Source organism: Pristiophorus japonicus, chromosome 1 (assembly GCF_044704955.1).
Source record: "Pristiophorus japonicus isolate sPriJap1 chromosome 1, sPriJap1.hap1, whole genome shotgun sequence".
Classification (NCBI taxonomy): Eukaryota; Metazoa; Chordata; class Chondrichthyes; family Pristiophoridae; genus Pristiophorus; species Pristiophorus japonicus.
The window spans coordinates 54566022-54580523 of record NC_091977.1 but is presented as its reverse complement, the minus strand read 5'-3'; the positions used below and the strand labels follow the sequence as shown (position 1 = coordinate 54580523).

Genomic DNA, 14502 nt, shown 5'->3' with positions numbered 1-14502 from the left:
GGGTATGATTTGGTGGCCATTACAGAAACGTGGTTGCAGGGTGGCCAAGACTGGGAATTAAACATACAGTGGTATCTGACAATTCGGAAGGATAGACAAGAAGGGAAAGGAGGTGGGGTAGCTCTGTGAATAAAGGAAGATATCAGGGCAGTTGTGAGAGATGATATTGGCTCTAATGAACAAAATGTTGAATCATTGTGGGGAGATTAGAGATAGTAAGGGGAATAAGTCACTGGTGGGCGTAGTTTATAGGCCCCCAAATAATAACTTCACGGTGGGGCAGACAATAATCAAGGGAATAATGGAGGTATGTGAAAAAGGAATGGCAGTAATCATTGGGGATTTTAACCTACATATCGATTGGTCAAATCAAATCACACGGGATAGCCTAGAGGAGGAATTCATAGAATGCATACGGGATTGTTTTAGAACAGTATGTTACAGAACCTACAAGGGAGCAAGCTATCTTAGATCTGGTCCTGTGTAATGAGACAGGAATAATAAACAATCTCTGAGTAAAAGATCCTCTCTGAATGAGTGATCACAGTATGGTTGAATTTGTAATACAGATTGAGGGTGAGGAAGTAGTGTCTCAAATGAGCATACTATGCTTAAACAAAGGGGACTACAGTGGGATGAGGGCAGAGTTAGCTAAAGTAGACTGGAAACACAGACTAAACGGTGGCACAATTGAGGAACAGTGGAGGACTTTTAAGGAGCTCTTTCATAGTGCTCAACAAAAATATATTCGTGAAAAAGGGCGGTAAGAGAAAGGATAACCAGCCGTGGATAACCAAGGAAATAAAGGAGAGTATCAAATTAAAAACCAATGCGTATAAGGTGGCCAAGGTTAGTGGGAAACTAGAAGATTGGGAAAATTTTAAACGACAGCAAAGAATGACTAAGCAAGCAATAAAGAAAGGAAAGATAGATTTCGAAAGTAAACTTGCGCAAAACATAAAAACAGATAGTAAAAGCTTTTACCGATATATAAAACGGTGACTAAAGTAAATGTTGGTCCTTTAGAAGATGAGAAGGGGGATTTAGTAATGGGAAATGTGGAAATGGCTGAGACCTTAAACAATTATTTTGCTTCGGTCTTCACAGTGGAAGACACAAAAACCATGCCAAAAATTGCTGGTCACAGGAATGTGGGAAGGGAGGACCTTGAGACAATCACTAGGGAGGTAGTGCTGGACAGGCTAATGGGACTCGAGGTAGACAAGTCCCTTGGTCCTGATGAAATGCATCCCAGGGTATTAAAAGAGATGGCGGAAGTTATAATCTACCAAAATTCTCTGGGGAGGTACCAGTGGATTGGAAACCAGCTAATGTAACGCCTCTGTTTAAAAAAGGGGGCAGACAAAAGGCAGCTAACTATTGGCTGGTTAGTTTAACATCTGTAGTGGGGAAAATGCTTGAAGCTATCATTAAGGAAGAAATAGCAGGACATCTAGATAGGAATAGTGCAATCAAGCAGACACAACATGGATTCATGAAGGGGAAATCATGTTTAACTAACTTACTGGAATTCTTTGAGGATATAACGAGCATGGTGGATAGAGGTGTACCAATGGATGTGGTGTATTTAGATTTCCAAAAGGCATTCGATAAGTTGCCACACAAAAGGTACGCGGAGTCAGAGGAAATGTATTAGCATGGATAGAGAATTGGCTGGCTAACAGAAAGCAGAGTCGGGATAAATGGGTCCTTTTCAGTTTGGAAATCGGTGGTTAGTGGTGTGTCACAGGGATCGGTGCTGGGACCACAACTGTTTACAATATACATAGATGACCTGGAAGAGGGACAGAGTGTAGTGTAACAAAATTTGCAGATGACACAAAGATTAGTGGGAAAGCGGGTTGTGTAGAGGACACAGAGAGGCTGCAAAGATAGTTAGATAGGTTAAGCAGATGGAATACAATGTCGGAAAATGTGAGGTCATCCACCTTGGGGAAAAAAAAACAGTAAAAGGAAATATTATTTGAATGGGGAGAAATTACAACATGCTGCGGTGCAGAGGGACCTTGTGCATGAATCCCAAAAAGTTAGTTTGCAGGTGCAGCAGGTAATCAGGAAGGCGAATGGAATGTTGGCCTTCATTGCGAGAGGGATGGAGTACAAAAGCAGGGAGCTCCTGTTACAACTGTACAGGGTATTGATGAGACCGCACCTGGAGTACTGCGTGCAGTTTTGGTCACCTTACTTAAGGAAGGATATACTAGCTTTGGAGGGGGTACAGAGACGATTCACTAGGCTGATTCCGGAGATGAGGGGGTTACCTTATGATGATAGATTGAGTAGACTGGGTCTTTACTCGTTGGAGTTCAGAAGGATGAGGGGTGATCTTATCAAAACATTTAAAATAATGAAAGGGATAGATAAGATAGAGGCAGAGAGGTTGTTTCCACTGGTCGGGGAGACTAGAACTAGGGGGCACAGCCTCAAAATACGGGGGGAGCCAATTTAAAACCGAATTGAGAAAGAATTTCTTCTCCCAGAGGGTTGTGAATCTGTGGAATTCTCTGCCAGCTCATTGAATGTATTCAAATCACGGATAGATAGATTTTTAACCAATAAGGGAATTAAGGGTTATGGGGAGTGGGCGGGTAAGTGGAGCCGAGTCCACGGCCAGATCAGCCATGATCTTGTCGAATGGAGGAGCAGGCTCGAGGGGCTCGATGGCCTACTCCTGTTCCTAATTCTTATGTTCTTATTAGTATCTAGCTATCTTTAGTAAAAATATACTCAGTTTAATCAGGCTGATAGTACCTACACCCTGTCCAGTCTCACTGCTTGGGATTTTTAAAAAAAACTAGCATTCCTATCATAGCACTGTCATTTGGAGGCTACCTGCGCTGATCTCTTAATTCACCGCAGGGTTTTTCAGAACATACAAAAAGTGGCCATTTACGCTGGCCTAACTTAGATTGAAGTTTTAGCTGGCTAAACTTGCTTAAATGGCCAGTAACACCCCCTTTTGGAAAAAAAATTATAATAAACCTAACTAACTCACTTACACTGGAGCAACTTAAATGGGGAGAATTGCGATTTTTAAGTTCCTCCAAAAAAAACCGGAGCAACTCCTGGGGAAATTTGGGCCCATAAAAAGGTGGTTAAGGCGGCATATGGGATATTTTCCTTTATCAGATGAGGTATATAACATAAGAGCAGGGAGGTTATGCTTCAACTGTATAAAGCACTAGTTAGGCTACAGCTAGAGTACGGTGTACAGTTCTGGTCACCATATTACAGGAAAGATGCAATTGCACTAGATAGGCTAGAGATTTACGAGGATGTTACCAGAAATGTGGAATTTTAGCTATGAAGAAAGATGGATAGGCTGGGGTTATTTTCTTTGGAACCGGAGACTGGAGGGAGACTTAACTGATGTGTGTAACATTATGAGGGGCCTACATAGAGTGGCTAGGAAGGACTTATTTCCCTTAGAGGTCAATAACCAGGGGGCACAGATTTGAAGGGGTGTTAAGGAGAACGTTTTTCACCAAGGGCAGTGGGTGTCTGGAATGCATTGGCAGAAAAGGGTAGTAAAGGCAGAAATCCTCAAGTGCATATCCATGCACTTTTTAAATGTGATGAAGTGCCATAACCTGCAAGGATATGGACCAAGAGCTGGAAAGTGGGATTAGGCTGAATAGCTCTTTTCGACCGGCACAAATGCAATGGGCCGAATAGCCTCCTGTCCAATAAATAAATCTGCATACCATAGTTTAACCTACCTCATCCTTTTATGGGTTGGAATACTGCATTTCAGACTCTTAAATCTGCACGGTCCAAAAGCCAATGTACTTGTTTTTCATACTCTATTCTACTGTTCCTAAATCTATTACTTTTTGTAAAAGTATCACATTTGCAAATGTGTTTTATTTTTAAAAAAATCAAACAATCTACTTATTTTCAAAAAACAGCACATCATGTTAGTCGTCAAATTGCCTCGTAACTAAATTTCAATCACTTTTTAGCTTCCTGAAATATCTACGGCATTTTAAAGAAAATATTCCTTTAGAATGTATAAAAATAAAACACAGGGCTCTTCGGATATTCGGCTGAAAGTGTAGTCAGTTCAATTCTGAACGTATTTAAAGTTGCTCCTCCAGCTGAGGCTGCATCAAAGTTTGGGCCTCAAGAGAAAACAATGTGATGCATTTGCTTTCCCATTAACTCTTTACTCCATCACTGACAACTGCGAGTGGGGAAAAAAAAAACCAAATGAACCAGTCAGCCTTAGAGACTTCATTAGTAGAGAAAGGCTAGCGGAGTACTTGCCATACAAAAACAATTTCACCACATGCAGTCACATATTTTCTCTCCCATGGGATCTACCATTTTATGTCTGCTTTGTATTGGAGGCATTCCAATGATAATGGAAGGTACTCATTGACTTCATGACTGACTCCAAATGCTTATACGGAAGTTGGTACACTGGACAGATTTAGAAGTTGAACCACTGAATCTTATCTCATCAGCAAAATGATGCTCAGTTTGGGTTCTGCCAGGACTAGTCTGCTCCAGACCTCATTACATGGACAAAAGAGCTGAATCCCAGGTGAGTTGAGTGACTGCCCTCAACATCAAGGCAGTATTTGACAGAGTATGGCATCAAGGAACTCTAGTAAAATTAAGTCAATGGGAATCGGGGAAAACTCTCCACTGGCTGGAGTCATACCTAGCACAAGGAACGTGGTTGTTCGAGATCAATCAGCACATCGCTGCAGGAGTTCCTCAGGGCAATGTCCTCGGCCCAACCATCTTCAGTTGTTTCATCAATAACCTTCCCTCCATCACAAGGTCAGAAGTGGGGATGTTCGCTGATGACTGCAGTGTTCAGTTCCATTCGCAACTCCTCAGATAATGAAGCAGTTCATGCCCACATGCAGCAAGACCTGGATGACATTCACGCCACACCAGTGCCAGACAATTACTATCGCCAACAAGAGAGTCTAACCACCGCCCCTTGATAGTCAATGTCATTACCATCGCCGAATCCCCCATCACCGACCAGAAAATTAACTGGACCAGCCACATAAATACCGTGTCTACAAGAGCAGGTCAGAGCTGGGTATTCTGTGGCGAGTGTCTCACCTCCTGACTCCCCAAAGCCTTTCCACCATTTATAAGACACATCAGGAATGTGATGGAATACTCTACTTGCCTGGATGAGTGCAGCTCCAATAAAACTCAAGAAGTTCCAACACCATCTAGGACAAAGCAGCCAGCTTGACTGGCACCTCATCCACCAACAGCTGAAGTGTGTACCATTTACAAGATGCACAGCAGCAACTCACCAACACTTCTTCGACAGCAGCTCCCAAACCCATGACCTCTACCTCCTAGAAGAAGGGCAGCAGGCGGATGGGAACACCACCACCTGCAAGATCGCCTCCCAGGCACACACCATCCTGACTTCGAAATATTGCCATTCCTTCATCATCACTGGGTCAAAATCCTGGAACCCCTTCCCTAACAGCAATATGGGAGTACCTGCAGCGATTCACCATCACCTTCGCAAGGGCAATTAGGGATAGGAAATAAGTGCTGGCCTTGCCAGTAACACCAACATCCCAGGAATGAATTAAAAAAAAATATCTCTGAACATTAGTCCTATGAGCCAGTCTGAAGCACCTGCTCCCATATAAACATATAATGGGTTCGCTACTAATCCCTGAACTAGTAATCCAGGGTCCTGGACTAATGATCCGAGACATCAGTTCAAATCCTACCACGGCAGCCGGGGAATTTTAATTCAGTTAATTTAATAAAATCTGGAATAAAAAGTAATGATAACCATGAAACAACCGATTGACATAAAAACCCATCTGGTTCACTAAGATCCACATAGATGGGAATTAGATGAACAAATGATAATTTCCTACATATACCAATGAAGGGAGCACTTTGTACAGAAAGTACCCTTTAACAGTCTGCTGTACATACAGGGATATACTATAGGAAAACTAGTATACCAGTTTTACTTTTGTATTTTGACAGTACTCACTTCTTGCTATAGGAATCAGGTCATATCATGTATTGAATGCTTATGCACTTGCTTATGGCTGAACAGCAAGCAAGTTAAACTTACCTTTAAGTTAAATATTTCTAATCATGCAAAGTTAAAAACTAATAGCACCCATTCATAGCTCAGCAAGTAACATCCCAGTTACCGATCTGTGTTGAAATTCCTAATCTTAGCTAGGACAATGTACAGGTAGCCTCGGCATCGCTGGATGAAGGACAGGGTAGAGGTGAAGGTTTGGCCAAAAATGCAGTAAGCTTTGTACTTACTATCACACGGTAACAACGTATCAATGTAAATGAATGTGGATGCCTTGACAACCGGGTCGAGCTTTCATGATCAATTAGCCTGCCAATAATTACTATCTAAGCTTACACATGTAGAGGTCACACATGTTGAATACCCAAGGTACTGTACCTTAGTTACTTCCTTCACAAAAGGACGGAGAAAATTAGAAGGGAAAAATTATTCTAGTTCTGTTCGAATACCCAATATATTTGGAACACTAATCTAGCATAATGCTGAAAAGGTCAAGACATAGATTATCAAGTGTGACCCCGATTTAGTAGAACAAGGGACTTGTGTTTTTAGTTCAAGTATGGAGGGTCCTCACCTTGCATGTTTAAAGAATGTAACATATGCATCGAGGTCTTTGGCATTTCATGATCCCCGTGGTTGGACAGCAGGGGCATCAGCTGCCTGCAAGGTACACAGTAAGAATAATCTGGCTTACAAATATTTTGATCACAATAGGTTCAATTGTTGCAAAAAGATAAGATAATTGTATGTTAACTTAATTTCACATTCTAAAAGCAAACCCTTACAAAAACAGAATGTGTGTGAACCTATGTTCCATTATATCATGAAAATTAACTAGTCATTATCCAAAAAATATTAGAATCTTTAGAACTTTCCTAAAGATTTAAAAATATGTCTAGAATTGTCAATTGGAATACAACCATTTTCATTGTTGCATCCCATATTAATTTCCGTATCAAACAACTAGAGCAAGTTGTACAATATCATATAAACAAAAAATTATAGATCTATTCTGTGCATATAAAATACAGTACATTAGTGGCAACATTTAGCAGGAAGTTCTTATATTAGAATTACTTCATCTGACAAAGATAGATAGTACAGACAACACAAGGAAGTAAAATAGCAGAAATGGAACAAAAATTGCAACAGTTTACTTTATTATTCTGTATAAAATATTTAAAAAATAAATGAAATTGAATTATAGAATGTTGCATGGGCTTTCAAAATAACTTGAGCAGCAGATAAATATGACTTGCTGATAAGAAAAATCAAAATTGGAAGGGGCTACAGTACTTTTAGAACAGCGTGGCACTTTCAGCTAAAGACACAACAGCCTGAGGCTGAGAAAACCAATGATGTTTGTTTTGATCATTCACTGCTCCGCCATAGGCTGCTCTGTGGAACTCCCCATAGATAGCAGTCAGTGAAATCAGTTGACCTGATGAAAACTGAAACTTTTTTGATCTAATTGTGCTGTTAAACACCCCATTAACTGGAGTTTTAACAGCATATTGACTGCTGAACAACCATTCTGACCCTGAAAAATTGTATATTTGTGGATGTCAAATTTGTCCATTATAATAGAAAATTACAAGATTTTTCAAATAATATGTATTTTTTTTTAAAGTTTGTTTGATTTTCAGTTTCTACCATAACTCCCTGTGTATGTCCCAATCTTTATTTTGCTGTCTTTATATTTCCTGGTTTGCTGTCTGAGAAGTCTTCAATGTGATTGGCTACTTAAGACAGCTGGATAAGGTCACTGCTGCATCACGCCGGAGATACGCTTTTAAACAGCGCTACAATGAACTGAACGTTGAGAAAGCTTAAATTTACGCTTAAGAGATCACAAGATCTTTGCGGGCAGCTTTCTTCACAGTCAGCGCTTTGTCGCTTTGCTATGGATCACAAATTCCAAACCAATATTTACATCGTAACTGGTAGAAAACATAGACTTTTCAAAATTGCTTGCACTTCCAAGATGTAGCAGACAATTGAAATAAAACCTGGTTAAGTACAGTTTTATGAACTTAATGCCAAATTAAAGTTAAAATACACAAAAAGGAGAATGGGAGAAAATAAGCAGAAGTATTTTAACGTTTTATTTAAAATTTATTTTTACTGTTTGTTATATTGGCTTAATATTCCAGTAGTAAAGCTTCTGATATACTGTAATATATTAGTGATTCATGTAATACTATGATACTGAAACATAATACACGAGCTAAAAGCTTAAAATTCAGCCAAGCCAGAGAGACTGCCATTTCTGCTGGCAGCACAAGAATGGCTTTTAAAATAAGACTAGTTGCTGTCAAACTAGTCACTGCAATGTAAGAATTATGTAATTGCTATTTTCAAAGTCTCCATGTTTACTGTGGAGACAGCCAAATTTATATGCTTCAAAGAATGTAGGGTAGATTTCCCTATCCTGGGAGTAGCCCATCCAAACTGCATGTCAGACTTTCAGGGGGACTTCTGGTCCCAAGCCATGTATAACCCTGGCACAGCCCCACCCTTTGGCATGATCTAATGCCAGTGCCAGGGGCAGCAAAGTGAATTTGAAGGCCATTTCTGGTCTACACCTGCAAATTGATAGGGAGATCAGCACCTAACAGTTCCCGCTTATGCCTAAATATCTTTTGGTTGGTAGCGGTAGTTTCAACTTGGCTGAATTTTAAGGTTTTAGCTCACATACTATGTTTTAGTGTGGGCCCTCTGGTTAGCAAGAGTTCAGGGAAAGATCAGTGTCTTATTTCTCTAGGCACCCAGCAAGTGTTCATTTGGAACAAGGAGATGCGAGGCTAGGAACACACCTTAATTATTTCATTTGCACGGCAACAATGGGCCTGATTTTACTGTAGATGCCGGCTCAGCTCCACCCACCCAGGAAAGCTCTGAAGGTGTCTGGGCGATGTTCAATCTGATTCACTGAGTCCTGCCCCTTTTCCTGAACTTTATGCCCAGGAAAATTGGCCCCAATAGGTCATGTTAAAGATCTCTCAAACACACACCACCTTGGAATTGATACAGAAAACTATTTACCTTTCTCTTCCCCTTCCAAATAGGACGGAATCAGCAGCTATCTTCAACCCAGATCCCATATCCTGACTGCTCCTAGTACCTAGATTAGTCAAGTGAAATGGTCCGTGCTATGAGTAGAAAAAAGGCCACAGATATCAACAGGCGTGATTGCATACAAAGCATAAAACAAATTCGATTATGACTAACGTACACCAATATTAAATTAGTTTTTCTAATGCAAACAGAATCTTAGAAGGGAATCAGCATGGACCTCTACTACTGACTTTAGATGGTCATTGTTCACTGAAAGTGAATTAGCAAGCAAAACAGCTAATGGCATACTTAAAAAATTGTAACAACCAGTTTTTCATTTATTTAAAAAGTTAAAAGTCCTGAGTATTCATTTCACCTGTTGCAAAGCTGCATTTTCTTCCCTGCTGTCAACTAAGCAATACCTTGATACAGAACTCCAATTGAATAGAATGTAAGGAATGCTATTAAAGTTAATGTTGATTCACAACAATCCAACCCTAAACCTATTATCTGAATTTTAAATCAATCTATTGCAACACGTTAATCCTTTAACTGAAATGACTGAAAAGCAATTTGTATCAAATATTTTCCTTAGTTACTTTGCTTTCCAATTCATCACGAGCACTAGTGTACTACAGCACTGCTGTTTTAAGTTCAATCATCTCTGAAGCAAGTTGAAATAGATTATTCTAACCTTTCACAGCTCAGTGGTAAGGTCACTTTTTAAATTTTTGGTGACCATTTTTGAGCCCCTAACTTCAAAAGGGGGTTTGACAAGTTTGAAGATGATCCCAATTTTTAAGATCTCGAGAGGAATGGATAAGGTTGATGTAAGCTGGTTATTCAACTTGGACTTGGAGCACAGAAGAATAGGAGTATAAATAAGAAAGCAGGACAAAATAAGAAGGATGCTTGTTTCTCCCACATTAATGAATATATAGAACAGACTCTCACCTAAAGTAGCTAATACTATATCAGTTCACTTTAAAATGAATGGGCTGCATATCTATTTAATTGGGAATATAATAAAGGATTATAAAGAACTGCTGGGGAGTGACTGAAGGCCCTATGGAATAGAGTGACTTGTAAATTGCTAAGACCATACAATTTCATGCTGAGGACGGCAATAGTGAATAATGAAGGATGAAGTCGAAATAGATATTCCAATATTCACTCAATTTATGTGTGAGGCACAGAGCTATTTGCAGAACTTTGCCTCAAATTAAATGGATTCAGTGGAATCCAAAGGTGTTAGTGCATGATTTTTTTTAAAAATGGGCTTGATGGGGTGAATTACCTTTTTTGATCCTTGCTTAATGTTCTTACAAAACAGTCCATGTCTGCAGCAAAACTAGAGTGCTTCAGCAACAATGATGTGCTACAGCTCAATAGATCTGCATTATTTTAATATGGGAGGTCTTTACCAGTAAGTGCAGCACAGTTATAAAGCTACCTCACCTTCTCAATCCTCCAATGCATTCACAAATGTACATAAATCAGATATTTCAACTGTACATTAAAATAATGTACAAAAAAATCTGTTTTGCCAAAATAGTCACTAACTAAAACCAGCATGTTATAAGAACTTCCTGCTTATGTGCAGATATGTTCTCAAAAAATAGTTCTTGCTTATATGAGAACTGAAAGTGTCTATGTTTAAATAGGTCGAATTATTCAATAAGAGTTTGTTTAATTAAAAGTAAGATTTGGGAGAAGTTAAGAGTTTTAATATTCATTGGTTTTGTAATACCTCAATATCTGGTGGGTAGGTACTGAACTCAATAAAAACAACAAAAATGCTTTCTCAGATGGAGTAAGAGTCCTACTGTGCTGATAGCAGAGTAAATATGAAATTCTCTCTTTTAAACAGAATAATTTAAAGCTTAAGAAGGCAGCTCCCAACCATAATTACCCAACAATTTGTATTTATATAGTGCCTTTAACATAGTAAAACGTCCCAAGGTGCTTCACAGGAGCATTAGCAAACAAAATTTGACACCGAGCCACATGAGGAGATATGTGGGCAGATGACCAAAAGCTTGGTCAAAGTAGGTTTTAAGGAGCGTCTTGAAGGAGGAAAGCGAGGCAGAGAGGGAATTCCAGAGCTTCGAGCCTTGGCAGATGAAGGCACAGCCGCCAATGGTGGAGCGATTAAAATCGGGAATGCTCAAGAGGCCAGAAATGGAAGAGTGCAGATAAGAGGGTTGGGGGGCTGGAGGAGGTTAGAGATAGGGAGGGGTGAGGCCATCAAGGTATTTGAAAACAAGGATGAGAATTTTAAAATCAAGGTGTTGTGTGGTGGAATAGTCAAGTCCAGAGCTAACAAACGGGTACAAGACACAAAATGTGACTATTCTTTTAGTTTCATTCCTTAATGAAGTAACAGATTTAAATATATTTGGTACATTATTCTATCAACTGAAAATCACCATGCCATCTATTCTAGCAGTCAGACAATCATTACTAAAGTTGCACAACACAGTAAGCATTATTTGTTTGCCAAAATTCAACATTATACCATTTTCCTTTTAAAAGTATGCAGTTAACTGTTTTATTAGCCTTTGGTATTCTTTTGATAGCTTATTAGTGTAGTAGTTTCATCAACTACATACATCAGGATTTTCTCTGCTGTGTGCCTATCAGTATTACACAAATGGATGGCTGTTCTTACCACCTCCAATAAAAGGGGATTGTCCAGTTGTATCATGCATTGACCATCATGCTCTCCTTTTTGAACATCACCTACCAGATCCTAAATGCAATTAATTATTTGGTGTAATAGATCAGTGGCTTTTTCCAAACACACACATTATAGTATACCTACCCGGTATCCAAGAAGTCCTTCTGGTGTATTCGCTGCTCTTTCTTCTGTGAAACGTCTCTTTTGTGGCTGAGAAGGTGGCACAGGAGGTGGCATTGGGTTACTAGTACCTGTGGCCTGGAACTGATACTCTGAGCTGGACATAGACACTGGCATGGGGTTGGAGTTTATAGGTTGGACCTATGAATAACCAACAGAATACTTAATAATACAATAATAAACTAATGGAGTATATTTTAAAATTAGGATTTGTCAAGCAATCTATTCCATAAGGGTTGACACGCCAGTGCTTCCTTTCATATGAATTACTCCCTAAAATAATATGGAATATAACTATTCATATAAATCCAGGTACATTACAGACATAGGAGAGAAGCCATGAGTTCTGATGCCACCATGGCAAGCAAGGACATTGAAGTCTGGTCATTTATGGACTGGCACCAGAAAAAAATTAACACAAAAGTTGTTGTCCTGTAAAATCCCAAATGGTTCAGGAAAGGGAACCTGCCATCTTACCTGGTCTGGCTTACCCCAGTACCAAACTACATGGCTAACTTTTAATGTCCTCCAAAATGGCCTAGCAAGCCACTCAGTTGAAAAGAAATTGCTTACAATTCAAAGGTCCTTGCCAGTTACTTTCTGAGGGCAACTATGAATATGCAATAAGTGCAGTCCAGCTTAAGAACAGCCCACATCCCAAGAACAAATTTTAAAATCTGTATAAACTCAATATTTTACTTTGAATGAACAAAAAATCTCAAACTAGATTCTTCTGTCGAATCGTTATTATCTGTCTCCATGACTGCACCAGTGGCACATCAAGTTCTATTCTGGGATACAACTTCAGGCCAAACAGGTCAGCAGTTTAAAAATTAAAAACCTATATAGTAACATCGAAATTTACAGAGCAGGAGGCTATTTCGGCCCATCGTGACCGCGCCAGCCAACAAAGAGCCACACGGCCCTCGGTCAGCAACCTTGAAGGTTACATATAAACCTATGAACAATGGCGGACAGGTAAAGAGCATCCAGCCCAACCAGTCTGCCCCACACAACTGAAATACCCCATGTATCGCAACATTTTACACTCCACCCTACCTGGATCCATGCGATCTCCTGGGAGAGGCAAAAAAATATTAAAAACCCAGGCCAATTGGGGGAAAAAAAAATCTGGGAAAATTCCTTTCCAACCCATCCAAGTGATTGAAACTAGTCCAGGAGACCACGCTGGCCGTATTAGATTCCCTGAAGTACTTACATCGTACCTGCGGCAGCCAACAAGAGGTTATCCAGTCTAATCCCACTTACCAGCTCTAGGTCCGTAACCCTGCAGGTTACTGCACTTCAAGTGCCCATCCAAACACCTTATAAATGTGGTGAGGGATTCTGCCTCTACCACCTTTCCAGGCAGTAAGTTCCAGATCCCCACAACCCTCTGCGTGAAGATGCTTCCCCTCAATACCTTCCACCAGCCACCTTAAACCTATGCCCCCTCGTCGTTGACCCTGCCAAGGGAAATAGGCCCTTGCTATCCACTATATCCAGGCCCCTCAAAATGTTATATATCTCAATGAGGTCTCCCCTCAGCTTCCTCTGTTCCAAGAACAAACCCAGTCTATCCAATCTGTCTTCATAGCTAAGATTCTCCATTCCAATCAGCATCCTCGTAAATCTCCTCTGCATCCTCTCCAGTGCAATCACGTCCTTCCTATAATACGGCGGCCAGAACTGCACGCAGTATTCCAGCTGTGGCCTAACCAGTGTATTATACAATTTAAGCATAACCTCACTACACATATTCTATGCCTCGGCCAATAAAGGCAAGCATTCCGTATGCCTTCTTAACCACCTGGCCTGCTACTTTCAGGGATCTGTGGACATGCACTCCAAGGTCCCTTTATTCATCTACACTTCTAAGTGGCCTACCATTTAATGTGTATACATTTTCCTTATTAGCCCTCCCCAAGTGCATTACCTCACACTTCTCCGAATTAAATTCCATTTGCCATTGTTCTGCCCACCTGACCAGTAGATTGATATCCGCCATGATTTTCCTCTTCATTATCAACTACACAGCCAATTTTAGTGTCATCTGTAAACTTCTTAATCATATCCCTATATTCAAATCTAGATCATTGATATACATCACAAAAAGCAAGAGACCCAGTACTGAGCCCTGCGGAACCCCACTGGGAACATCCTTCCAGTCACAAAAACATCCAACCACCATTACCCTTTGCTTCCTACCGCTAAGCCAATTTTGGATCCAACTTGCTACTTTGCCCTGGACCCCATGGGCTTTTACTTCGTGACCAATCTGACATGTGGGACCTTATCAAAAGCTTTACTAAAGTCCATATATACTACATAATACGCACTTCCCTCATCGACCCTCCTGGTTACATCCTCGAAAAATTCAATCAGGTTAGTCAAAAAAGATCTTCCCTTAACAAATCTGTGCTGACTGTACCTGATTAATCTTTGCCTTTCTAAATGTAGATTTATCCTGTCCTTTAGGACTTTTTCCAATAATTTTCCCACTACTGAGGTT

General features: G+C 40.1%; 1 protein-coding gene and 1 non-coding gene across 3 annotated transcripts in view; both read right to left on the bottom strand.

Moving 5' to 3' along the window:
- khdc4 (KH domain containing 4, pre-mRNA splicing factor) overlaps positions 1–14502 on the bottom strand; it is a 62536-nt gene that overhangs the window by 5395 nt on the left and 42639 nt on the right. For both annotated transcript variants that reach the window (XM_070879958.1, XM_070879951.1), the window contains 3 exons: positions 11955–12131; positions 9119–9225; positions 6648–6733 (listed from right to left, as the gene is read on the bottom strand). In XM_070879958.1, coding sequence (XP_070736059.1) covers positions 6648–6733; positions 9119–9225; positions 11955–12131 — 370 coding nt within the window. The remainder of the gene's footprint in view (positions 1–6647; positions 6734–9118; positions 9226–11954; positions 12132–14502) is intronic.
- LOC139280008 (small nucleolar RNA SNORA47) lies at positions 10501–10603 on the bottom strand. The gene has a single exon (XR_011596582.1). It is a non-coding gene; the product is annotated as a small nucleolar RNA SNORA47 (small nucleolar RNA).